We start from the raw sequence: 26,986 nt of genomic DNA, 5'->3' as shown, positions 1-26,986 counted from the left end.
TTTATTTAGAAACTTTATTTCATCTTTACAGTTTTGTCTCCTCGAGATAATGTTTCAAACTGATCTCCAATTTAAAGCCCTGAACAGATCATAGCACATAATCATGTCAATAACATACATTTACATCAGAGGTCTTTAGTTTGCTTTACTGGGGAATTCATGAAACAAAATGTGATGGTTGGTTAGTACAGACTGTGCACATTTCTCATTTATAATCTTTTTTTTTTTAGTGGTATAGGTAGGAAAGGTCATTATTTAAACAAAACAAGAAAATGATTTGCCATTAGCACCGTTACTGTGATTTATTTAACTTAGGGATCAGCACCTCGTCCTGTTAGTAGTGACTAGGAGTTGTCAAACTGCTGCTCAGAGGAGCTCAGATGATCAGGTCTTTGTCAACATCCTCTGCAAACAGAAAGAAACAAAACAACCATCAGGACAAATTAATGTAGACATCATCTATGAGCAAGCAAAACACTCAATAATAATGTATTTATATTTTAATGAATCCAATGTAGAAACAAGAAATTTGCATGTACTCTTTGTTACATTATATGAACAGTTTCAGTATAGTGGCATTAAAGGGGTTCAGGGTGTATTTGTTGGCATTATTTCTGTGGTAATACAAAGAAGGGTTTATAGTTGCAGCTAAACCACTGCTTTTTTGTGTTTTTGGGGTTGGATACTCACGCTCCTTGATGCCGAAGCAGCTGGCCCACTCCTCCAGAGCGATGTATTTGTCGCCGTCAGCGTCGCACTGGTCGAAGAAGCGGGTGGTGCAGTGCTCCATGGGGATGAGAGGAGCGCGCAGGGGGGACAGCTCTGTGTGGGTCAGGTATCTGGTGGTATACAGACCCGAGAACATTTTAGTGTAGCTCAAGCAGAGGGCATCTGAAAATTAACAAATGTGAAAGCCTTCCCCTTGTGAGGCCAAGTTAATTATAAGGACAACCATTGCAGAAATATTTACAACAAAATGCTGAAAATAAACTTCACTAATGCTTTTACCACTTTGTATGAATCATATTTTTAAGATCTTATATTCTGCTTTCCCCTAGTGTTAACAAACTTGCCTCATTGGAGTTATTTCACTCAAAGTTCTTAAAGACATTACTGCAAAGCAACTGGAAAATGCTCTTTGGTTTGAGGCATTGAAAGTCCTGCTGTCACTTCATTTCTTTTGAATAAGTACAGGGAACAGCAGTTGGTATACTCTGCTGGATTCATCAGTTTGTGGTATGAGATCAGCGGCTGCATCATCCACACAGGAAACCAATCTGCTCTCAGTCTTCCAGACACTCAACCACTGCCTGAGCAGCAGCCAATATTTTGGTTTACAAGCACCTACATTTGCTATCTCAACAGAATACCCAAAAATAATTTCCTCTCTCCCCAGCTTTGGTTTTGACACTGAAATCTGCATCAACAGCTATCTTTCAGTGTTTTTTGTTTCCTACGTACCCGTCGAAGGGATGCTGGTCGAGCAGGCCAAACTGCCAGTGGACGGGGAAGATGTACATGTTGTAGTTCTTCTCGAAGTCATGAGCCAGCAGATCCAGAGAGTGCTCACCAGCCTGCAGCCTCTTCTCATTCTCGTAGATCTTCTTCACCTGGAAGATCAGATGGACAAAATCCAGATTTAAAGCTGCTTTAATGATCGGTCAAGAAGGAAATGCACAGAGTGCTGCAGGGTGTTAAAAAAAACATTTTTAATATGGTTGAAAATAATTTGTCCCTCTGGTGCTCTTTAGAGTGAGGATCCAACTTAGACACTATTCAAGCAGTGTGAGGAACTAGAGGGGCAGATTTACTGTTTGCAGAATCAACATGATACCTAAGCAAGTATCCTGGACCATAATAGCTTTTAAAGTAATTTGGAAAGGTATCTTCCAAGTAAATCCATTCAGATACCATTTTGCTAGCCATTGCTCAAGATAGTAACAAGGCTAAAGTTAAAACAGCTAGTGTTAAATAAGCTATATTGCATTGTCCTACCATTAATTGCTTTAACTCTTTAGCTGCCATTTGCAAAAGACATTCTAGCTTATTCATCCACTGCAGGAGTCAGGATGAATTAGCTCAGTTTGGTTTTCTAGCTAGCAATTTGTATATTGCTAGTGTTCGCTGACAAAATCAAGCACAGGAATTGGATTTTTGTAGTTCAAGATGTTTGCTTCAGGTTCAATCATTATTCTACTTCACACTTCATTTTAAGCTCAGTGAAGTCTGGATATTTAAAGCAGAGCTGCTGTTAAGTGGTGACTTAATGCAGGTCTCCCTTTTACAACTTCTAAAAAGCCTACAAAAGTAAAAAGACTAATCTGTGTGTGTTGATACATTTCAAAGGATGCAAAACTTTTGGTTTTTTGCCTCATTCAGTCTTGTAAACTGTTCCTCAGTTGAACTGAGTAAAGCTCTTAAACTCTTTGAGCCATTTTTAGAAGTCTACCGCGTGTTTAAAGTGCAATAAAACACAACGTGTGTGGTGCAGTCTGCAAGTATACAGTCTGTGTGGAGGGCTTGTCATGAAATTGTTGTAAATTAGATTAAGGAAAACACAAAGTCAATTGCTTATTCCATTTAAATAATCAATTACGTGTACTTGCATGAATCTTACATTCGGACAGGATTTCAGACACAAAACTGAAACTGGTCATTTGATAAACTTGTTTTTCTGCATAACTGCAATGTCTACCAGTCTATAAAGCTGGAGTCTCAGTCAAGCCAAGTGTCTTGATCTAGTACATTTTAAACATCTGGTTATAAAGATTATTCTCTCATTTTTTAAATTATACAACGGAAAATCCAGCAGGTAGGTACACTCGAAATACGAATAAAACTGTAAATCAATCTTTTATCCAAACATCTCCTCACCCTGAGCTTCTGCTTCTCAGTCAGCAGGTTGTTGTCGTCATCGCGCTCGTACAGAGTCACGAGAACGTTCTTCAGCCAGTCCCTCATACGCAGGGGGAACTCATTCAGCTCTGTGTCCATGCAGGGCTCAATGACTGCAGACAGAAAACACAACTTCAGCATTAAGACAAGCTGGTAAACTTGAATTCATGATGCTGAAATAAACATTAGGGAATACAAGCAACATCAGGCCCTCAGTCTGTTAAACCATATTTCCGTAAAGTTGTCATACTTGAAAAGCAGATGCATACCATGAGTCAAAACAAAAAATATTGAAGCCATTCCTTAAAATAAAAAATCCTCCTGTGTTGCATTACCTTGATCTCCATTTGCACCCTTCAGCCCTGACTAATCCCTCAATGCGCATGTCTGTGTGAGTGTGTCATGTTGAGTTTGAACAGTGGAAGAAATGCAGCCTGCATGTTTGGACAGGTCCTCCCTTTGCTGAGCTGCAGCCTGCAGGCCAGACACGACCCCCTGAGCTGCCTGTCAGTCACAGAGTGAAGACACCGAACACTAACACGACCGACAGTAAATTTAACAACTGAGCTTATCACAGGTAAGTAGGAATTTAAGAAGAACACACTCACAACTGATCCCTCAATAGTAAACAGAAACCACAGGTTGCAAAAACAAATCCCTGCAGCTTAAGATATGAAATCACAGCTGATGTGGTTTCAGGTTATCTTAAAAGAGCATTTCCACAAACAAAAACAAAGTTAGAATGCTGAATATTTCTGTAATCTGCAGAACCCCTCTCACCTGATGTCACCAAACAAGATATAATGTTTTTACTTTGTAGAATCTGCACATTAAACATCAACTCATTCTGTCTGCACGCTCTTCTAGTGGATTTGCGATATAAATTTAGTAATGCCTTTTATTTTGAAGAGTGTGGTCTTGTTTTGATAAGGAGCATCTGCACTTTCAACCCACCTTCAAATCTGGGTTTCTGTCTATGAAGGGATTTGTTAATAATGGTAGACACTTCCCATAGCAGCCTCTGCCATCAGAGTGTGAATGTGTGAGAATGATTATGTATTACCTGTGGTGAAAAAGTGCTTCAAGTAGTCAGAAAACTAATAAGCTGAAGCTTTACAGTTCTAAACAAGTCATTTTACCATGGATAAACCAATGCACACTATACGTTGCATTTGATAACTAACAGAAGTCAAGTTTGTCCAGTCATTTATGGTGGTGCTCTTGCATGTCTGCAGTTGTTTGGTGTCGACTCTTTTTGTTTCTCTCCTTTGTGGAGATTTGTTGAGTTACAATCTCCAACAACAAGCTTCTACACCTGAACTTCTTCATACTCAAAGTGTAGAGCTCCTATTAGGTCTGATATACAAGAAACAGCATTTACATTCGAGTTGTTTATTCTTGTTGCCTCATTTACGAACATTGCCATCTGGTCCCTGTTAGAGGGGTGTTTCTAGGGTGGAGGCAACATAATCTCAGAGGAGTCATTGAAGCAATGAGTCAGAATAGTTAAAATAATCCCCGTTTAGCCTGTATTTAGCTGTTTATCACTCCTAATGAAATCTCAGGTGAAAGATCAGTGTACTGTAAAAGCAGGTTGTCATAGTGACTTAAATACTTCTGTAAATATTCGATATTTCTGTAAATGTTGTGGTAAGTCAATTTTTTGTCACATTAACTATGTAACATTTTCTAATTTACATCAAGATTCAGATTAAATAAAAAAGTCACAAGGATATAGCCTTACTTTTTGAAGTTCTTCCAACCACTTTTTTAAAGTGCAAGAAATAGAGTATTAACAGTCAGGAATCCCTCTGTTGACATTCATATCTGGACATTTGCTGCCACTATTTTGGCACCTTTGCCATGCTAAGATCTTTGGTTTAAATATGGACATGCTCTGTAAACACCAAACATTTTAGCAGTAGAGTGTGAGAGCTCACATTTGCAGGGTCCGATGTAGTCCAGGTGCAGCTTGTGGCCCTTCTTGGTTCCCTCCAGGGTGCACTTGGTGGCAAAGAATTGGCAAGAGGTGTCATAGGTCTTGTTGTCGGTTCCGCAGACCTGGAAAAGAAAAGACAGACTGATGATTTTTCACTGCTTCTAGGTTCTGCATGATGAGATAAATAAGGCTTGTTCAAAGAAAGTTCAGCAAAGTGACAAGCAGGGGCACAACACCAACAAAAAAATAATCATATTTGTTACATAGACTAACTTTTAATCAAATATCATCCAAACCTGTTCTGTTGTTTGAGATTTCTTGTTAACAGCACCTCAAAGTGCAGATTAAATATAAACTGATTTAAGCACAAAAGGTAAAGACTGATTTTGGGTGGACTCACATGCTCAAACTCTCCCTCAGCAGCAGGGCAGGTGGAGGGGTCTTGGCACACACACATGGGGGTGTTCTCCTCATCAACCTCACACACTTTCCCCTTCTTGCAGTGGTGGTTCAGGCAGGGATCTGGACAAAAATATAAAACACAGAGTTACAGTCTATGCAATGGGCCATGAGTGAAACACTGATGTCACAGAAGCTAAACAGACATTATTTCCAAATATTTCCAGAGTCTGGTGATGTTTATGCCAAAAGAAGACTCCAAGGAAATCTTTGAAACACAATTAATAAGCCAAATGACTGCATACATAAGGAAACGGTCGTCAAAGAGCTTGTGTCTGACTTCAGTGGCTTCTTTAAGAATAAAATAAAAGTCGAGAAAATGTTGCTTCATTAAAAAAGCACAAGTAATGGAAAAAGGCTGTTAATGTTGAAAATGCTAGGAGTTATACTGGAGCAGAGCCTAAAAAGTTTCAGTTAAAAACATTGTACTTAGCACAGAAGGCAGAGGTGGCCTAGCAGTTAGGTTGTGCCCCCATGTATGGAGGCAGAAGTCCTACAAATGGGCTCTATCCACTGTCCTGTCCCAATAAAGCCATAAGGCCAACAATATATCTACAAAAACACTGCAGTTATATATTCTGATAAAACATTTGCAGACATTTCCGAGTGCAAAATCCAAACATTGTACCGTCTTTTGGTTGTTTTTGCCCTGTGTATTTTGGCTTTAAAATTACAAGACCATGGGGACTGTAAACCTCATCTTTACTTCTCTAAAAGATGCATTTTGGTACCAAACTGTAATGTTTTTCTTACTTTGGGGGTAAGAGTGAGTCAGTACTTTATCAACCCTAAATGTGTTGAGATATTTTTGTCCTTAAATTGGTTTAAGACAATTAGACAAGCCTCTAAATTATTATTTTTTTTAAAATCACCTATTCATGCTTAATTTGCTGAAAGTTCCAACAAAAATGTCCCTTTTGCTTCTTATTAAACCTTACACTGCAGTTAACATGAATAGAGTTTATAACCCTGCTTTCTGTCCTTCCATCCGACTGTATTTCCAATCTAAAAATACTAATAAACCATCAGGGGAAAAAAATCTGCTTTTCATGCAATATTCAGTGTTGTTGGCATCATTAATGAGGCGATGCCTGCGAGCTATAGTTCAGGCAGTTAACTGGAGCTGCACTGATTTCACATGCCTCATTCTCAGTCACCTGACAACACCTCCTTCCAATTAGAGGTCTATTTAAGCTGCAAGGTTTCTGGCCAATCCCTCTGCTCTTTCATTGCCAGCAGCAGTACTGAACTCTCGATCAGCCCCAACACCCACTTCTAGACTCCAACTCATCCCACCACTGCAAGTAAATTATAACTGAGGAGTGATTAGGTCAGAGCATATAGACCCCAAACACAGACCATATTCTGCTCTAATAAACATTTTAAACATGAGTTGTGTGACTGAAATAACTCCACCATTAATCTCCATTGTTTTGACCTTGAGGGAACCCAAGTCTGACAGTATTGGTAGACAGAGATACATGAGTAAATATGCAGTATATATTCTCCTTTGTGTTTGAGACATAAGGACTTCAGTAAATCTTCCAGCACTACCCAGGCAGAACAAAACACCTAATCCTGAACAGTTTGTACAGTTGGACTGTTTGTGTAGCCTGTGGTTCAGTCATTGCCACTTAAATCTGGTTGGAACGTTTGATTACAGCCGTCTTTGCAGAATGAGGCAGTCTGTTATTATGGCTGTTTAATGTGCCAGCCTGAGGCTTTACTAAAGCCTCTACACTCATACTACAGCTGGAAGGCAGAGGAACGAGTGGCAGATAAATCAAATGTCAGAAGTGGTCAACACATTTTATACCTGGAGTCACTGAAACATCTCAATCTGAAGGATTAATGGAGGTTCAGTTTTTTGACATTCACAGTTCAGAAAGTTTTGATCAAGTTCTCTCTAGACATCTTTCTCTTTCCATAAACTGCTTGGAAGACAAAACATTTTTAGACTGTTTGATCATCTGTATTTCTTTCATATGAAGGCTCCCTTTAGTTTATTTGTCTTGATTGACTGAACACAACTGATTGCATAAACACAGCCATGTATGCTAACCCTGTGCATACACAAGTCTATGTATGCAAATGTAGTTTTATAGGCAATCATCTTTGTGCAATCACAATGTTACAGGCTCTAGGGCAAATTTGCATCAGTACCTCAATCATGTGCAATACTCCTCCACTTTAATACTCTGGCAGTTTACATCTAATAGGTAATTTAAGCACTTTGACTCTGAATGTTGCTTACTCCTGGTAATTGATCTTTCATTTACAATTTGATACACTAGACACACTTTATATTTGATAATTTCCCTTCTTGGGATGTCATTTGAGACTTGACCATTTCCTATAGTAGTTTAGTTACTTTGAAACCTGCAACCACCTGACTACTTTTAGGGCCCCTTGGGGCAGCAGAGATGAGCACAAAATGACATGCTGCTTACTCATACATCTGTTAACAATCAAAAAAATTCATTTTACATGTTTTTGACCACCGTATTAATGAAAGACCAGTTATATGTATATGTTACATACCATTAAGGACTCTTAAACCATGTGAGAGAGTTAATCTGAAGCCGTCAGTGCACCATAACGAGTGGGAAGGGATTAGTCCTTTCAGTGGTTTTGGTTTGACACAGAGTATTGATTTCTGCTGTGTAGAGGCCTGCCAATCAAAATAATATCAGTTTGTTGACATCATGCAGCTGTGTGGGATCATTGGAGTAGTTTTCTTTATCATGAAACAACCATCCCCTGCTGACAAAACTAGTTCCAAGGGAGACTGATTACCATTACCTTATGAGCCAAGGGTTTGAAATTTCCATCATTGGACAAACCCAACAAAAGCCATTGTCAGATATTTTTGGTAATTTTACTCAAGTGTGGATTTCAGGTACTTTATCATGACCACTGGGGAACTTGTTTCTAATACAAGGTGGAGATGCCTCATGTCATATCTATAAATTATGCTAAACACCTGGAAATTGATACAAGTCAATGCAATGTCCTTGTAAATTAAAAACAAGTCTCTATATTTGTAAACTTACTGTCAGAAACAACGTCTTCTTCAGGAACCTCAATGGCCTCGTCAAACTCTCCGATCTCGATCTGCACTGGGTTGGCCCCAACATCGGCCTCCTGGGGAACATGAGAGGTCCAAGTCAGACTTTAAGCAGCTTAAGCTTGATGACCTACATGCTAAGGAATGTAATGTCATAAGGGGAACAAAGGGATAAGATAGGCTGACTAAAGGAGAAAATTAGAGTCCTTCCTTCAGGTTTCTTGATGTGTTTTTGTGATGCACTCAGAATACGGTTTAGCAGATGCTTTCCTGCAACATCCTTCAGGATCTATTTCTGCACGATGTCCACTTAAACCAAACCGCCTAAACATCCCTGGTTTTCCTGAAAAAAGTTTAAATGTCACCACTAAAGAAGGTTCCTCCCTAAAGGCCAAACAGAGTCTGGGAGCAGCTAGACCATAATATCCAACAACAACAAGCAGCTGGGTCCACATGTGGTGAAGCCATGAAAGACGTAATGGCTTCCTGACTGGCTGATCGCACGGCTAAAATTAACAGCTGTGGGATCATTGGTCCCGCTGGACCTGTGGAGCAGGAAACTATGAAACGTTCACATGAAGGCTCAGTGCATTGGTTTTACACAGCAGTATTTAAGTTTTGTTTATAGTGGTTTACAGAGGACATCGCGTAAATGTGAGCCACTTCTTTGTGTGTCCTAATAAGGCAAACTCTTGGAGCAAGCTGGAAGATTTTGTCTCCAATCCAGTCCGTTTGTTGGAAAGAGTTCAGAAACACCTCAGACGGAACAAATCAATTAGAGTGAGATTTTGATCATTATCCAGATAAACTATTTCTTTGTAACATTTAATTTGTGAGAACCGCTGCTTTCCACAGTGAAATATTGGTTTGACTTTCCTCACTTGATTACTTTTTTACCACTGACGTTAGTACCTGCTGTATAAAGGCAGGGGTTCTTAGCATCATAAGTGCAATGCCAATTGTCTGGTTTTTGGTTACAATGTTGACCAATGACAGGCCTAGTGGCATTATGCATATTCCATACACCAACATAAGGTTGTGTTTTATTAAGGTATTTAAAGTCATTCTGTAAATGTCTCTTTTTCCTTGCAAAGTCCTAATTCACTACTGACAGCCCATCTGTGGGATGATTGACCAATGCAATTATTTAATGAACACTCAGGCAACCTGTTACCTTGCTTTAAAGCCAAGCTACTAAAACTGCCATTGGACCCAAAAAAAAAAATTTGTGAAAATGCAAAAAAAGACAATTGAAAGTCAGCTACAAATCAAAATGCCTTGCAGTTTTTCAAGGTGACACAACTTCTTCAGACTTTAAATTTAATTATAGGAAGAATGACAGTTTACCAAACTATTAAGGCTGTGACCAAAAAAAAAAAAAAAAAAAAAAGTGTTCCTATTTATTAAAAAAGACCCATAATCCAATAAAGGTAGTATCCATTTCCTTCAATTGATTGATAACCGATTTCTGGAAACAGCAGAATCAACTGATTTAATACAAGGGAATAATTTAGTGTAATTTCCACTCCATTTAGTTTTCACTGATGTACTGTATTAGTCTGATGACATGAGTCACAGATGTTGGCATGAAACATTAACACTAAACTTCTTTGGCTGAGGAAAGGAAACCCCATAGCTCCTTCACAGATTTGAGCATTTCTGCAAGCAGCTGCATAGATCAGGAACCAGACACCAAATCAAACTCGCATGAAAGCAATAAGTATCTGGGTCACATTTCAGTCTGAAGAAATCAGACCAACACTGTTATAAACAAAACAGAGTTTTGCACATTGTAAAGGATGACTCAAGATTGTTTTTGTAAATGTCTTCATCACATCTGTGACACCGTTCACACAATTAGTTACTGCCGAGATCTTTGAACAAAGAAAAACCCCTTAAAGTAACGCAGAAGAGCAACACAGGCAGTCGGGCAAGAACAAGTTTATCCAGGTGATTTACTTCATTGGAGGTACATGAAAGTGAGCTGACCTCAAGATATTTAATCCCTTATTGCCCAAGAAAACATGCAGTATTATAATAAACAGATTACACAAAAAAATAAAATAAAAAGTCAGATTTGGTTACCAGTGGTAAAAGTGTATAGCCCTAGACTGACCTCAACAACTGGCTCCTCAGCCACAAGAGCCTCATCCATGATGGGCTCCTCATCAATGATGGGCTGCTCCTCAGTCTGAGACACACAAAGTTGTTAGACCTTGCATAGAGACACACACTTGTATGGTGTTCAGAGAGTTAAGGTGGGCAGAATCAGACAATGATGTCACTTACATATGCAGCATCATAACCATAAATTGGACACACACACACTTGCATGAAATGCAGCCACGTGCTTATACACAAAAGAAACACATGCTTTAACTCCATGCACAGAGAGCTACAGCACACACCCAAAGGAGCAATCTGCTTTTTGGAAAGCAAACCTTTCATTTTCACATGCTACAACAAAATGAAAACACATTCCTCTAGTAGACACACACGAACCTCAGTTTGATGGGGGAAGGAAAAAAAAACAAACAAAAAAACACACACATACACCCAAAGGCAAACAGAGAATCTCACTCTTACACGTGAATTAAATATCACACAGGAAAAGAGAAAGGGGGAGACAAATAGAGGAACATGCTCATGAAGATAAAAGCAGACCACACATACACAATTACTTACAGGAGCAGCCATGGCATGGCCAGCCAGGCACATTAGGAAGACAATCCACACCCTCATCTTCAAAGTCTGTGAAGACAAAAAGAACAGGTGAGTCAAGTTACCTGAAAGTCATCCAAACATATCGATTATTAAATAATTACACACAAAACATTTTTGCAATGAATATTTCATTTACAGTTCAGATGAAGAAGAGGACACACAGATCAACATCAGGTGACACTCTGACATGAAGTACCACACTAGTCGTTGCTCTCTGTCATAAAATGCAAATGCAACTGTCAAGGTTGTGGGAAAACAAGGAGGTGTGGACCCAAGTGCAGAATAACAAAAACTATACATTTTTAGACAAAAACTTACTCTCAAAATCCAACACGAAAACAAGGAGCCGAGAGGACGCAGACACTCGAAAACTGACAACTAACTTTTGTCATATGATAATGAACTGACACAAAAGGCAAGGAACAGAGACTAAATAGACATAGGGTAATCAGACACAGGTGAGACTAACAACACAGGTGAAGACAATGAGGGCAATCAACACTGGAGGGAAACACACAGAGGAAGGACAAGAAACACTGAGGACAACTATGACAAATACATGAAACACTGAAGACACTGTTAAACATCGACACACTAGAACAGAGAAGGACACAAGGATATGAAATTACAAGATAACACAGGAAACACTGAAGACTAAACTATGAAACATTAGGACAAAAACACACAAGGGAAACAAGCAACACTAGGATGAACAGGAGAAATTAAAACATGGAAACCTAAACTCTGTAATACAAAACTAAATAAGACCAAATCATGACAGCAACAACAAGAGGAATATGAGCCAGAGATAAAATAATGTAATACAAATACCCAAGTGTTTTCCTTTATGTGATTTCATGTTTTTAAAAAGGCTGCAAGGTAACAGATTTTTGTGGCAAAAACGTTTACTTTTTCCATTGGATTGATGGTAAAAAAAAGCTGATGTGGTTTTTAAACATTTTGTTTTGAAAGCAAATCTCCACAAATCCAAACGAATTTCATGATTTCTGAAGTGTAATAATCTCAAATTAGGCTGCAAAATTGATTGACTCTGATGAGAATCTGAAGTGTGAAAAAAGTAACAATTCATGTTTTGGAAATCATTTTTTACAGACTCTCTAATTTGCATTTGCGGGATTAGTCCAAAATGCTGCTTAGATGCGGTACCTTTTATGCAATCTTAACAAATTATACCAGTATAATGAATTTATTGAATGTATCTATCCTTAAAATCAATCGAATTATGATTATTAGATTTTTCAACCTTAAGGGGCCTGAAATGGCTCCTTGAGGAACACCTTGATGCTAAATGAAGCCTCCTTTTTTGTTTGGAGTTTTGAATTTGATTACTATAAATGATTTTCAAATAAAAAATAATCACTGATTATTATATAAACATTTATGACAAACACAATAAGGATTTCCATCTTTGATTTTACTATAAATGAAAAAAATACAAGTAAACTTTTCACATTACATTACCTCAATTTATTACTTTCTTGTTTCACTAAGATTATTTCTTTTTATTTTCAATCATATGTGAACTCACTCTGTTCCTAAAAATAGCAGTGTAAGTATTTATAGTAGTGGCAGAGTTTTAAGATATAAAAATATAGTTGGTTTGATGTTTTCCCTTCTTGTCACACAACCCAAGAATCAGAAACAACTTATTTACTTAATTTCACCTATTTACAAAGTGATGACTGATTTTTTTACTTTTTCTCACTATTTTCACTATCTGTTACTCAAGTTCAATTAGATCAATCCACATCAGGATTTAATAAAACACAAGGATATATAATCTGAAACTGAATTAGAGTTTATCTAAACAACAACAACAAACCCTTCTCTCCTGAAGCGCTGCAGTCTTTCTAAAGACAACAAAAGCATCTGGACACAACCCTCTCTCTGCAGACTAATGGAAGCTCTCCAGTTTCCCAAACAAAACCCTCAGTGTCTGCTGTGTTTACTGGCAGGTCGGCCTGAAATTGTCTGTGGCTGTTTGTGGTTTTGTTGAGCAGACTCTCCCAGAACATCATCTCGCCCGCTGAAAAGGACTTTCTCTCGTTCGGGAGTCTAAAGCAAAGCGAGCGTAGTCAATGATTGCACTAAATTGGGCTTCAGAAGCACGACTGGAACAGTGTGCGTCGACTTATCTTACTGCCATTTGGATAAAAACAGGCGAGTAAACAGCTCCTGTCTTGTGTACATTTTCACAGCAACCATTTTCCACGACCTGAGGCAGCATATTTTAACTCCTCATATTTCCACCGGCATCTGTTCGGAAAAAACGACTTTCCATACAGCTCTGCTGAACACATATTTGCATTTGTAAACCAATAAGCGATTATGTAAGACATTGATGTGTGATTTTGGAGGATTGAATTGAAAAAGAAAAAGATCTGAGCATCCATTGTTGGAAACTACAAACCCTCTCTCCATTACTGCTCCCCTTCCTTCATCATGTCTCATCTGAAGGCCTGAATAAGGGCTTCTTTGTTGAGTAATTGAGCATGACGTTGCTTCGTCTTTCTCCCTCTTCCTCCATTTATTATCTCCCTCTACACAAGTCCACTGCTACACCCAGACATCCAGAAACAATCTTATCTTCCTCACATCAAAGCATATTTGGCACATAAGGGTAAGTGTCTGGGTAGGCCGACTGTGAAGATCAACTCTTATTTTATCAACCTGTATCCGTGATATTGTTTTTGTATTTGTTGGCTTGATATCAAAAAGGACTAGACGACAGACTGTATCTCTTGTTCCTGTTTGAGTTGAAACTTCAGGGGCATTCCTCTAGTCTGAAGTGAGCTGGCACAGTTTGCACAATAAACCAAACACTGCAGGAGATCAGCGGGGGATTATAAGATTTACAAAATAGAGCTCAGAATAGCTAGGATTCCTGCATTGGCCACAGGCTAAAACTAACAATAAATACAGAAAATTCAACTTGCATATCCTCTGGGAAGATCACATTTTCCAAACACTTGTTCCTTGAACATGTGCTGCAATTATCTACTGAGACACAGAGGAATTAGAAGGGAATGCCCCAGCTCTCAAAGACATCTTCTTCAGGGTAAATGATCTTGACATTTTAGGCAGTGGAGGAACTCCTCGCTTCACTGCATGTCTTTAAAAAAAAACGTAGGAAGGCCTCTTGACACTGAATAGGGCGACATGTTTGGGCAGAGGCAATGAATTTTGCATACACTCAATCAGAGTTTGGGGGTGTTGATGTGTGTTTTTTTGACAAACCCCCAAGCCACTCAAGAGACTTCTGACATTTGGACAATAGAGGTATATTGATGGATTGCCTGCAGGAACATTTTTCTTCTGTTGTCACTCTACTAATACTCAAGATGCATGTTCAGAATTGTCTGCTGTGTTTAAAATGTGGTTTATTCTGTTGTACAAGATGTTGCATTCTTTCCACTGAGCATGTTTTTACAAGCTCCATCATCAGATACAAATCACAAAAAGAACATGACTGAGAGCTATGTCCTCCCATATTGGCCTACCACACCAACATGACATTTGAAGATTTTCCCAATTTACATTGTAATGAATCCATCTTACATTTACTCTCACTTTTGAAAGGAGACTTTTAATAGCAAATTTGTTTCTTGAACCAGGCTGTTAACATGTTCATTATTGCTGTAAAAATGACATATTAATACGGGATCTAATGGGGGATTCCCCTGGTTTTTGCAGGCAGCCTCAAGTGGACACTTGAGGAACTGCAGAATTTTGCACGACCACATTGGCTTCATTTTTAAACACCTGAGGTATGCTCAGGCAAAGATATTATACTACATAATCTTAATGCATTTGTATTGAATTCATTAAACTGCATTGCAGTGTTGCGTCTGTATTTTTTCTTCTGTCCTTCCAGGACAATTAATCTCATCATAGATCTACATAGCCAAAAGTGACTGAAAAGAAAAAGTGTCCCATATTTGCAGAAAGGTGAAAAAAAAGCTTCCTTCTTTTCCTTTTAGGTACATTTAGCATAAATAATTTAATACTGGAGAATACTACGAAATATATAACAGAATTGTTTGTGCATTGTTTTGTTCTGCCTGCAGAATACAAATTTTCCTCTGCTCAGTGTACAGTCATGGCAGGACTTTTTACAATGCTGTCCACTGTTCCTGAAGGTCTAGTGATGAGAGGACTTTAGCTGGCTAGGACGTGGAAAAATACAGCAACCCTGGCAGAGGATGCAGACGGTGACGTCTCCAAATAACCTGCACACAAGGACACTTCTGAAAAGCGAAGCTAAAAAAAAAGCCAAGGTGCTCTGCTTACGGGAAGTTTCGTAATGACACACACTTATAAAAAGCGTGTCTGACCGGCCGTGAGAGTTTAATGTGAGTGCAAAGAGGGGGAAATAAAAACTCGTCTCATCTCCAAAACATGTGGGGTAAGTATTTGATTTGGATGGACGTGGTGTTCCCATCGTATGTCCTCTTTAACATATTCCTGTTTGGTCAGAGAGAGCCGTCGGGCTCTGCTCTGCAGGAAGGAGGAGGCTGCCGGACGGATGGACTGACGTAACAGCAAAACAAATTATTTTATTTGGAAAGCTGCTCTCATAATCAAACAGGGGCCAAAGCTAAAAGAGAAACTTCATGCTCATAAAGGGTCCCTTTTTCTACTCAAATGTGTTTAATTTGGGAGGTTATTTAGGTAAGCAAGTGTAAACTCGCACTGGAGGAAAACAACCTGTACTGAAGCTGCAATGCAATAATTTAACTTTGTCTCTGACATATATGTCTTTTTTCTGCTGTCCATCTCTTCTTCAGATTCTCTTTAAAGGAAGCAGATTTAGAGGAATTCTTTCTTCTTCTCCCCGGTTACATCAGGCAGGTTTGTAGGCCATGAAAAACAACCTGTAGCCGACTGTCTGCCAGCAAACAGCACAGACAAACAACTCTGGCATGCAAAGGACTGTGAAGAAGCAAATATTTGGTGCAGACGCTGAGAAGCGACAGTGATTTCCTCTGTGTATATTGACTTCTGCAGATGGGGGACTATTTTCATACGGATCAAATTGTAGTTAATGAAATACCTTTGAAATCTCAGGTTTATGAGATGCTGCATACTGTGTGAAAGAGAGCAGTGTTACCAATATTAAGGACAAGGATGTAAAATTGGTTTATTTGACTTGCAGTTTGCATCTAATCATTTCCTGTTGATACAAATCTACATTTACTTTTTTTATGAAAAACAAAGAAAGGCTGGCCACACGAGAAAGACAAGGAAGGGTAGTCTTCTCAGCTGGCTTCCACCATTTGGTCCTAATTAGTTTTTTTGGGACCAAACTGTGGAGCAAAAGGTCAAACAGGTGTTACAAAGCCTGTCAAGAGATCTGAGTCTGGCAGTAAAGCCGGTCTAAGCCCTTTGTGAGAAAGTTTCACCGTTGTAATGTGGCTTCATTTCAATGAATGATTGATGAAGGGTACCCTGTTTTCAACATCTTGACTACAGAGGCTAAATTGTAGTAAACATGGATGCTAAAAGGAAACCTAGAATCAAAAACAGAGGAGTGTTTTAAAACCAACTCTAAAAGGTGCCTTAAGAAAAACAGATGTTTAACCTAAGGCAGACACAAATTCTACAAGTTTGGTCAAGTAAAAGGTTGATCCGGGTGACTCACATCAGCTTCTTTTATTGATATCGAATATCAACCCTTTTTAATCCAAACTATACCCACTGAACTGGCAACGAGACGCCCAACAAATTCAGTTTCTCTCAGAGGCTACAGGGGGGAAATCCCTTCAAGTTGCCAAGACAAAGAGCTGGCTTCATAGACCACCAGTCACCCCTATCAGTCTCTGACGACAATGAGCACAAGCAGGAATGAATGGTGGGAGTAGGGGAGCACTCGTGGGGAAAGGAGAAGAAAGCCAGGATATCTGTAACCAGAGATTTTGACACCTGAGCTCTGACTTCCCCCTTTTCCTCAATCAGGACTGATCCTCCATAGTATTTCTCTTTACTTGATGCAATTATCCATTGTCTTTGGATGGCTTCTTCACTGTAGTTTGGGGAAGAAATATATTCCTTTGTGTATGCACTTAAACACCATATACATCATTGTTCAGTGTATTGTTCAGTCCACAAACATTGTGATTAATGTATGACTACTGAGGGACTGGGAAAATGTGCTTTGCTCTCTCCTTCCTTTGGTTTGAGCTGTTTGATCCACGATCTCTCTTTTCTCTGTGTGTTTTTTATTATCATTAATACGAGTGGATGCTGCTTTCTTTAGGGTCTTTTCTGACTCTCAAATGTCCAACAACCAAATTCTTTGCTTTTAGATGCTATCAGTCAATGCCACCTTGGCTCTAATCCTTAGGAGTGACAATTCCTGTAGTCATCTCCAGTGACCCATCTCAGTCTTCTTGTTGTATGTACACTGTAAGAGGCCAGAAGACGTCAAACTGCCAGCCAGCTAGAGCTACACAGTGTTAAATAAAAACTCACCATTTTGTCATCTTGAATTTTTTTGTCATAATAGTCTTCCTAAAGGCAATAATTAAAGCTTCACAGAACAATTAAATCTTACTTTTCATTAATATAGCTTTTGCTGCCCTAATAACAGTCATTCAAACGACTCAAAAAGGGTCTCCCTGTCTCAGTTCTTAGCTGTTTGCCTCCAAGTGCCACGAAGGAAGAGATAGTCATGTTTTGCAATTTTGGTATGAAATTAAACAAAGAACTGTGATCTTAGTGTCACATTAGGAGGCTGAATGTAAAATAAAAAGGAGCAGAAAAGGGGGCTTTATGCTGCCACTTGTGGTACAAGACTAAGAGGTGATTTTTAGGAAAGTTTGATGCAGCAATACAACACGAGTGAGCCCCATAGTTTTTCTCTTTTCACATCTCTGTCACTTTTTCCAACGTCTTGCCCCACATTATTATTTACCTGTCCTGGCTTCTTCTCTTTTTTCAATAATTTTCTTGCTTTAACGTTTTATTTGTCTTTCCGTTTTATTTTTACACCTTTATTTACACACCTCATTACCTGAATCCACTTTTCGGACTCTTTATGTTTTCCTCAGTCATGAGTCCTGTCATCATCTCTTTGTCTTCCTGTTTCTTCCTCCCTTTCCCTCTGTCTCTCTCCCTTTCTGCCTCTTTGTCTCTCTTTGTAGAAACTAAACTCCCTCTTTTTCTTCTCCACGTCGAGTCCAGACAGTGGCACAATCCTTCCTTCCTGTCGGGGGATTAGACTTTTTCTGCAATATGCCAAGCTGGCTCGGTATTTCCCAGCATCCTCAGCTTAAACGTCCCCTCCTCTCCCTCCTCCCCCCTCTCCTCCTCCAGACTCGGTACAGACCTGCCACCTCAACAATTAAGCAGCCAAAGACGCTTGGTCTCAGCAGTGCTTTTACTAACACAGAAACATTGTGTTTCAGTCTTCCCAAAGAAAGCTCAGGGAAATGCTCGACAGGTGTGACAAACACGGAAAAGCAGAACTTCAAGTTGAAACAAAAGACAGTGAAAGCATTCAACTGTTTCTTTAACTATTGATTCAGAGTGAGAGGTGAGGAGAAATCAGGCAGAATCCAATCAGGCCAAAACATCTTGCAAGAAGACTATTTTAATATTTGCTGAAACATCTAGAATACTTCCACTTCATCGAACTGTGCAACATGAAATAAGGTGGTGTCTTGGACTGTAATATTTTACTGGACAGTAGCATCATAGGTCACAATTTAAAAGCACGTAAGAGCCACTTTAGGTGAATATTCAGGTTCAAATCAGGATTTATATAGTTAGATGAATAAGCATCAGACATTTGTAGACATATTAACAGGTTTCTTTGACAAAAATGTTTAACTCTGAGGTTAAAATTAAGTAACTGAGTAACAGAATACTGTTTGACATCTATATAGTTAAAACACAACATAGAAAAAGATACTTAGGGTAAAAGCTTTTGTGGAATTTTAACCTATGCAAAGTCTGTTTTCAATTCACATCTGGTTTCCAATTAGGTTTCACATCCTACTTGAGTTGGTTATTTATTGAACCTTGATTGACTTCCAGATACGTAGTGATCACTCAAAAGACTCTTGGATAACTTTTGGGAGTCTGCTTATTATCAGAATATTTCTGCAATAAAATTTGTTCACTCATTTGAACAACTTGGATCGATTTTTTTCTATATTTTGCACTCTGATGCATGTGTATCTAGCAAAGTGAAGCTGAATCATGGAATTCAAAGAAAAATAAATAGAGGCCTTTTTGGTGTGTTGGGTAGTGACTTTTTCGTCGTGTTTATGGGACCCAAACCCTAACCCTAACCCTACCACACCCTACTTCACCCTACTTTGTATCCTGAAGCACTACAGCCATATGTGATCATTAAACATGTAATTACAGAACGCCTTAAATTTCAACTCAACCCAAAGGTGTTGAATTGGGTAAAATCGGTGCTATGTGCAGGCTTGTCAACTTTTTCCAAAGGAAACTATGGAAAGTATTTCTATAAGGAGCTTGCTTTGTGCATGAGGGGATTGTCATGTTGAAACAGGAAACGGACAAACACAATCTGTTGACACACTGTAGCTGTCAGTGTAAGATTTCCTCTCATTGAAAGCACGACACACAGCTGCAGACCAACAACCACCACAGAGTATGCCGGAGTGTCAGCCTCTTTCTGCTAATCTGTTACGTCCTGACACTCGAAGGCATATTCTGAACTAACAGAGCATTACAAACAGCTGGTAACTGATCGCCATGGCAACCTGCATTCCTTTACGTGGGAGTAATCAGAGAGGGGATGACGGGAGGGAGAGACGGAGAGAGATTTGTTAAATGAAACGCTCCAGTTTTTCTATCAGGCTTTGTTGGAATCCCCTCTACCCACACCCCTCCTCTTCATATAGTTTTTTTTCTGTATTTTCCTTTTAGGTCAACTTTCCACACAGATGAACCCTGCAGAAGTCCTTTTTAAAATCTGGGAGTTCTTTACCGGCACAAAGAAGCAGAAACTTCTGCATACAAACTGAAATCTGGTGAAGAATCTACATGATATCCATTGTTTGACAGCAGAAAAAAAAAACTCTTTGGTTGAGACAAAACTTTCAAAACAGCCCAAGTCTGCATCTCCCTCCTCCCCCATACTTTAACCTACAGAGTCCCTTCCTCCTCTACCTCCCCCTCCTCCCTCTTCTTCTGTTGCCGATGTGGCACACAATACCTCCTCTGAGAATGAATCCTCATAATCACAGTTTGTTTACCTGCAGGGAGTGATCTTCCTCGCAGCTGTTTGAGCAGTAATAACAGAGGAGATTGCTCACTGAGTTTTGAGGCCACATAGGCAGCCTATTAAAACCAGATGTCACTTAAAGTCAACTTAAGTAGGTTTGAATTGTTTGAAAAATGGTTGGAAAATTGTGAAATGACCTTAGGGCAATGATGCAGGCAGTTGCTGGAGAAACTGTTGCGGGTAATGAAGTGTAAAATGTCCAAACTGGATTGACTTTTGATGATTGTAGCAGGTAAACTGTATGTGACAAACACTGAAGAGAAAATGATTGCTGCCTGGTTTACTTTAGACAGACTGGCAGAAAATATTGATTTATTGCAACTTCAAAATAAATGCAGATGGCTTTTAAGGTAGAGTAGAGCAAATCTGTGTTAAAGGAAAGCTCAGCAAACTTTTCACTAAGTTCTTGCAAGCTTCCCTTCTTTGCCTTCTTTGCCTGCTTACAGACTCAAACCTAAAACATAAAGTCTTGTAGTTCCTCCACACACAGAAAGAGTCCATAGATGTTTTGCTGAGTGTGTGCTCTTACCTTTAGCTTTGCAGAGCAGGGACCAGAGGAGAAGTCAGTAGTGTGAGGGGCCGGGACGATCTAACAGCCTTACCAATTTTCACAGAAGACATTTCCAGTGGGACGTCCCAGTTCAGACACAGACCAGCCCCCAACCCTCCACCCAGACCTCCGATTACTCCCCCCCTCCCTCACTCTTTCTGACCTGGTAGGTGGAGCTTGTTAACACTAATTCTGCAAAACATCTTCAGACTGGAATATTAGTCAGAGAGATGTATCATCTGAGCTCTTTTAAATGTTTTAAAAGAAGCTAAAAAACACAACAATAATTTAAATAAAATACATACATGTTTACAGCCTGGTACAAAAACTGTTTGGGTCTCTTTAGCTCATTTCTAAATTGGCAAAAACTGTGTTGGGGTGAATTATTTTAAAAATGCGTCTGTTTTGATTATATGGAAGGTAAGAGTTATGCATACATTTGCATTGTTATGGGCATGGCAGAGTTGGTTGAGAAGTTGTAGCTGTTTGTCAGGAGGCTTAAGGCCCCACTCAGCTCCACTTCTTTCCCTTTCTGGATTTATCAGATGATATAGCATTCCTAATACATGGGTCTTAAAGAGCCCCTATTATGCCCTTTTTGGGGTTCGTATATTTAATCTACGTTTTAAAGTATGTTCACAACAGCTAAAGTTTGAAAAAAGTGTCTGTTTTCATGTACTGCCGCTCCATGCACCGGCTCGCTTCTGACTCTCTCTCTAAGGCTCTGAAGTGCCCACGTGCGTCAAGTCTGATCTGATTGGTCGGCCTGTCAGCTCTGCCGTAATTGGTCAGTCGCTCAGCACGGTTCTTGGAAATGTCACGCCCCTTTTACCATATTGGGAATGCAGCCACTTTGGCTCCGTGAGGGGAGGATAAACATTAGCACCTTAGCACTACTGTGCTACCGCAGGCTACGGCATATCGTGTGCGTGCTACAGAAGTTAATGGGCGTGCAACATGAGCTGCTGGGCTTGCCACAACGAGCCAATGGGCTTAGATCAGTGATATCACACTGACAAGACGTCACACTGGCAAATTTTTTTCAAGGGGGGCTAGAACCGAGCGTTACGTGCAGCTAATGCTGCAGCTAACAGGAGGATGTAGGAGAAGCCGCGTTTCTGCGGACTTTGAATTTTTGCAAATAGATGTGCCTAAACATGCACAGGACACTTGGAAAACACACTAAAGCGCATATAAAACCAGAAAAAGCATAATATGGGACCTTTAAGAAACCATTGGGAGATGTCACTGTCACTTTGACCATGTTTTAAAGATGTATTTTCTTTTGCCTTCATTAACCAGGACAGTGGATAGACTAGGAAACCAGGGAGAGAGTGTGGCGAATGACGGTAGGACCGAGCAGCCACCCGCTTTCAGGACTATAGCCTCTGAGGGCACGACCTAACCCATCTACGTCCATGTCCATGTTTCATACAGACTATTGGCTCCATCAGCAGGCGAACTCAGCTGTTTTAGTCAGTAAGGAACATCTAGAATTGTGTGTCTTTAATTGACTACATTGACTGTCAATCAAAACCAAACACTGCAAAATTTCCCAATAACATTACACGCCTACCTGGTAAACATTAGCCTGATTGCATCATCAATTTGAGCGTGGTACCATGCCGGAGTTAGCATTTAGCTCAGAGCCTTGCTGCTGTCTACTATCTTGAAGACATGTTAACATGAATGAATTCAGATTCATGTTGACTTGTAGATGTGTTGTTTGTGAATGTGTATGAATGAGATTAGTTCCTAATGACGGACACTTAACGTAGCAGCCTCTGCCATGTGAATGTGTGAATGTGTGAATGTGAAATGCCGTGCAAAAGTGCTTTGATTAGTCAGAAGACAAAAAAAGTGCTATACAAGCTCAAGTCAATTATAAGCCATATCACTTAAGGTTGGGGCTGTACAATTTAAGTTGACTTCTTGGTTTATTTCAAAAATATTGTGCTATGGTAAGATGCATTTAAGATATTCCAGGAGAAGGTCTTTAAGTATTAAACATTTTTTTGGTGGACCTCAGTGCATATTAGTGTTTGCTTTTTATGACGGGATCTTGAGGTTCCCATAAAACTGTGATTTGTAGGTTTTCATAACCGTGTGTACTGTAAATTCACAGTGCATGATGAATGGTGTCTTGCATTTTTACACTATTACTCATTACCATGTTAAATCTCTGAAGCTGCCTGCAGTGAAAACATTTCGTCCTCTGGAGATTTCTCTGCAAACTCTGAGCCGCTGGAACATTTCTCTCATCACGGCCAGGATTCATGATTCACTTTACAAACACCTGCTGAGCACTGTCAGACAGAAGCAATCAAATGCAAAATCCAAATCCATTCCTTGCACAGTTTCATTCAAACACATGCAATCATTCTGGGTTATTTCTTCTGTGTTTTCTTTTTTTTTTTTGGGGGGGGGGGGGTCAAGTAGATTGCTTCTGTCTGTTCCCACAGAGCAGAACAGAGCTGATGTGAAGAACAGCTGGAAAGGAGGGAGGAAGGAAAAAAGTCTGGGATGCAACGTGGCGTTTTCCATTCTGCCTGGAAGCCACAGTCCAGCCGGTGATGGAGAGAAGAGAAGGAGGAGAAGAGGGAGGAGGTGTCATTAAACAGTGAGACTCTCCCTTTCCTCCTCCCACAACACTTATTCTCTCTCACCCTTACTTAGTCTGTCTCCTTTTCTGTCTTTAATTTCTCCCCTCTTCTCTCACATTTTGTTCTTTCTTTCTCTCACCCACTTCTCTCTGACTCACACCTGTCTCTCTCTCTCTCTCTCTCTCTCTCTCTCTCTCTCTCTCTCTCTCTCTCTGTGTGTACGTGGCAGTTGTCTCTCTGTAATTAAGTGAACATGTCTGACAGAGATGATGAGGTGAAGAGCTGTAATTATGTCTGCTTAATTATTCTTCTGCAGGTTTGACCATGTTAAGATCTGCAAGACCAAAACACCTCTGTGATTTCACTTCAATTACCTCCCACAGTTCAAGCTAAGCCTACGTAGAAACATTATAGATATACATTTTATTTGGGTATTGTTAAAATAAATTGTTCTCTGTAACTTATAAAATCAAAAAAAGGAGAGAGAAAGAGACTCTAATGGACAAAAAAAAACTACACCGACCTCCACAAGAGGACAAATGGCTGTCAAACAAACAAAAGGGTCAGTGTTTGAGGTTTCATTAACAAGATAATGCAAAGTGGAAGCAAGCCAATTTGTAAGTAGATGCCTAGAAAGACTAGGACAGGGGGAAAAAGATTAAAAATGTAACAAACCTTGGCTTTTTATACAGTAATTACTGCTTATTCTGCGCACAGGTGGATGTGGATGTTGAGGTTGAGCCAGAAGTCGATGGATTCAGGGACACAAGTTCCATCCAAAATCCCCAGAAGTCAAAGATTTTACAAAATAAAACTGTTCTAGAGTGACACAAAATCAGCTCAGACCAGTATCTGATTTAGGCTACTTATGAAAGTTGGAAGGGTTTGTGTCAATCCTCTTGGTCATACTAGTGTAAAAAAAACAGATTAGATGCACATATGAGCAAAAAATGTCATAAAGTTGCTCCAGTTATCACAATTAGTTTGGTTAAATTTGATATGGCTTAACCTGCTTTCATCTCGGCTTGAAAAATATTTTGTCATCTTATTAATCAATTTTAAGTTTAGCTACACATTCTTTTGTTAAATATTAGTTGGTGGGGCATTGGTGTACAGAGGCTCTAGTCCTTGTTGCCCTGGTAACAGGTTTGACTCCTGGTCCTGACGCTATTTGGTGCATGTCACCCTCCCCCACTTTCCCCAAGTCGTCTCTCTGAAGTTGTCATATCAAACAGTCGCAGAAAAACATCTCAAAATAATCTTGAAAAAAATACGAGTTGGTCACAGCTGCAGAGTCACCAATCTGCATTCACTGAAAGTGTGATCAAAAGATGATTACAGCGCACAAGTTCAATTTGCTCTTCCAATATTATTGTATAATATTTTGAATGATAATTTCAGTTTGTCATATTTTCTCCACTGAACTGTGTTGTTTCGTATCTCCCTCTCTGCTTTCGAGTCACCCCCTCGAATAAAACATGCGATAAACTCTCACAGTACGAGTCTCTCCGAGTAAATGAGGGAACGAGGTGTACAGGTATTCAGGGGGTGTACCTGAAGGCAGCAGGTGACCCAGAATATTTAAACCCAATAACAAACATCAAAGCTGCTTTTTTTCAACCACTATTTCCTCTATAAAGACACACCGGCACTTAAAATGATTGCTACTGTACGCTCAGGCACAGCAAGCTTTTTCACTCTGATACATGTTTAGCATTAAGTCACAGTGGGCCTCCTCATCATCCTCCTCATCCTCCTCATCCTCCTCCTCCTCCTCCACCTTGTCCCCCTCCTCATCCTCGTCTTCCTCCTTCTCCTCCTCATCCTCGCTCCTGCTCAACCAAAAACAGGAGCAGGAAAACAAACACATCATAAACAAAGTATAGTTCTTTTTTAGGGTACATGTATGTGTTTTCTTTATATGAACACACTGGTTTAGGTGTAAATGACATGTTTTTGACTACATCGTCTCTCATTGGTCGACCAAACAGAAATAACATTTAACTAGAAAACTTCACAGAGTCCCAAGAATGAAACTCAAGAAAACACATCATGAGGGCCAAATAAAAGTTATTTTTTTACTGCATGATTCCCTCTCAGTGCCTTTCAAACACTCAATCACTCAATCATTTACTTTAATCTGGCGCCTTCACTCTCTTGTTATTATTCAGAAGAAGCCACTGGGCATTCACTCTCTTTTTTCCGTTCTTTTATCTCCTCTTCTATCGCTCTTCACCGCCACAATGATTTTTGAGGAGTTGCACTGCCCAGTCTTAATACAAATCAAATTGGTTAAACTATAAGATAACATACTAACTGGTTTCTGACCAGTGAGATGGCAACATCATGATACATGATTAAAAATCTCCAGCTGCTGCATCACTGCTACTTGCTGCTTACAATTGATCAAAGACAGTTATGTGCCACCTTACTAAGGGTCTTGTTACAGTTCAGTTATACAAACTAAAGGTTTTTTTAACCAGGCCACACTTGAACTCTTACTACACATCAAGAAATAAGAGAATTTTGCATAATAAAGAGTAGCAGTGGTAATAAACTACAGGTAAATGTAAATGATGTAAGCACAGGTAGGTGATACCTGATTCTGCCAATTGCCCTTCCAACAATGCCATGAGCACTGTAAGTAAATGCACAGGAGTAAATACATGTATATACATCTCATAAATACAATTAACCAGGGCATATGGGTCTGTACACTTCTGAAAATGATTTGTTCAATCATACTTCTTCTTCCGCTGAGAGCCTTAAACGTGACAGAGCAAAGTGTTCGTGCGTTCGAGAGAAGCCTGTGATTTAGTCGTTCCTGAAAACAGTCTGGCTGAGCCTCCACACAGAGACAAACCATGATGGAAGGTTACAGGCTGTAATTACACCGAGGACAGAGGATGAGTTCAGAGCCTGCACGGTAGTGATTCAAGCCAACGGTTTGTCGGGATTTGTAAAGTCACCATATGGGTGTCCACAATGAGCCACAATAAACACACATATAATTATCTGGGGGGGGGGGGGGGATGTAAAGATACAAACAAATATGGTCAGACTAAACCTGTTCAAGTGTAAGTCATAATGACAACATGCTATTGACGTATGTTATTTTGATTTCATTGTCCTCAGATACAATTAGATGAAAGCACAAATACAGGAATGATCCACAGACGTCATCTTAAATCCTCTCAATAGTATATGGTTGAAAATGTGTATGTGCTTAATCTGTAAGTAATGTACAGAGCACCTGAAGTTCCGAAAAGGTGATTTTTTTTAATTATCTTGAGCGTACAAATTGTTATCTTGTGTAAGAATATATTGCTGAGTGCCACTGACCACTTCCTTTGAAACCTATATATGTCTTATAACATGCTCACAGGAGCTTTAAATATGAAACATGATTCTGTCAGAGGGCGTGGAAGAAGACTTTTCTTTTGAGTTCAAACTTGATGAAACTCTG

At 39.5% G+C, this 26,986-nt stretch overlaps 1 protein-coding gene across 4 annotated transcripts; it reads right to left on the bottom strand.

Annotated features, from left to right (window-relative positions):
* Positions 1-21,013, bottom strand: sparc (secreted protein, acidic, cysteine-rich (osteonectin)). 4 transcript variants are annotated; one of them, XM_020637502.3, is made up of 10 exons: positions 20,897-21,008; positions 11,046-11,111; positions 10,477-10,551; positions 8,347-8,437; positions 5,235-5,356; positions 4,836-4,956; positions 2,875-3,008; positions 1,462-1,610; positions 691-839; positions 1-405 (listed from the first exon to the last, which is right to left on the bottom strand). In XM_020637502.3, the coding sequence occupies exons 2-10, from the start codon at positions 11,100-11,102 to the stop codon at positions 377-379; spliced, it is 927 nt and encodes a 308-aa protein (XP_020493158.2). In that variant the 5' UTR covers positions 11,103-11,111; positions 20,897-21,008; the 3' UTR covers positions 1-376. The 4 variants fall into 4 exon arrangements, with proteins under 4 accessions (XP_020493158.2, XP_020493159.2, XP_020493161.2 ...); XM_020637503.3 differs by lacking the exon at positions 20,897-21,008 and adding an exon at positions 11,403-11,485; XM_020637505.3 differs by lacking the exon at positions 10,477-10,551 and having other exon boundaries at positions 20,897-21,013.
* Between the last annotated feature and the right edge of the window lie 5,973 nt (positions 21,014-26,986).

This window comes from Labrus bergylta, chromosome 9 (assembly GCF_963930695.1).
Source record: "Labrus bergylta chromosome 9, fLabBer1.1, whole genome shotgun sequence".
NCBI classification, from domain to species: Eukaryota; Metazoa; Chordata; class Actinopteri; order Labriformes; family Labridae; genus Labrus; species Labrus bergylta.
The sequence above is the reverse complement of the archived record's forward strand: the minus strand, read 5'-3'. Positions and strand labels throughout refer to the sequence as shown.

Coding starts and splice junctions, on each gene's coding strand:
- sparc (XM_020637502.3), bottom strand. CDS start 11,102: ATGAGGGTGTGGATTGTCTTCCTAATGTGCCTGGCTGGCCATGCCATG. Junction 8,438..10,476: donor CTGAGGAGCCAGTTGTTGAG/GTCAGTCTAGGG, acceptor CATGTTCCCCAG/GAGGCCGATGTTGGGGCCAA. Junction 406..690: donor CTGCTTCGGCATCAAGGAGC/GTGAGTATCCAA, acceptor TTCTGTTTGCAG/AGGATGTTGACAAAGACCTG.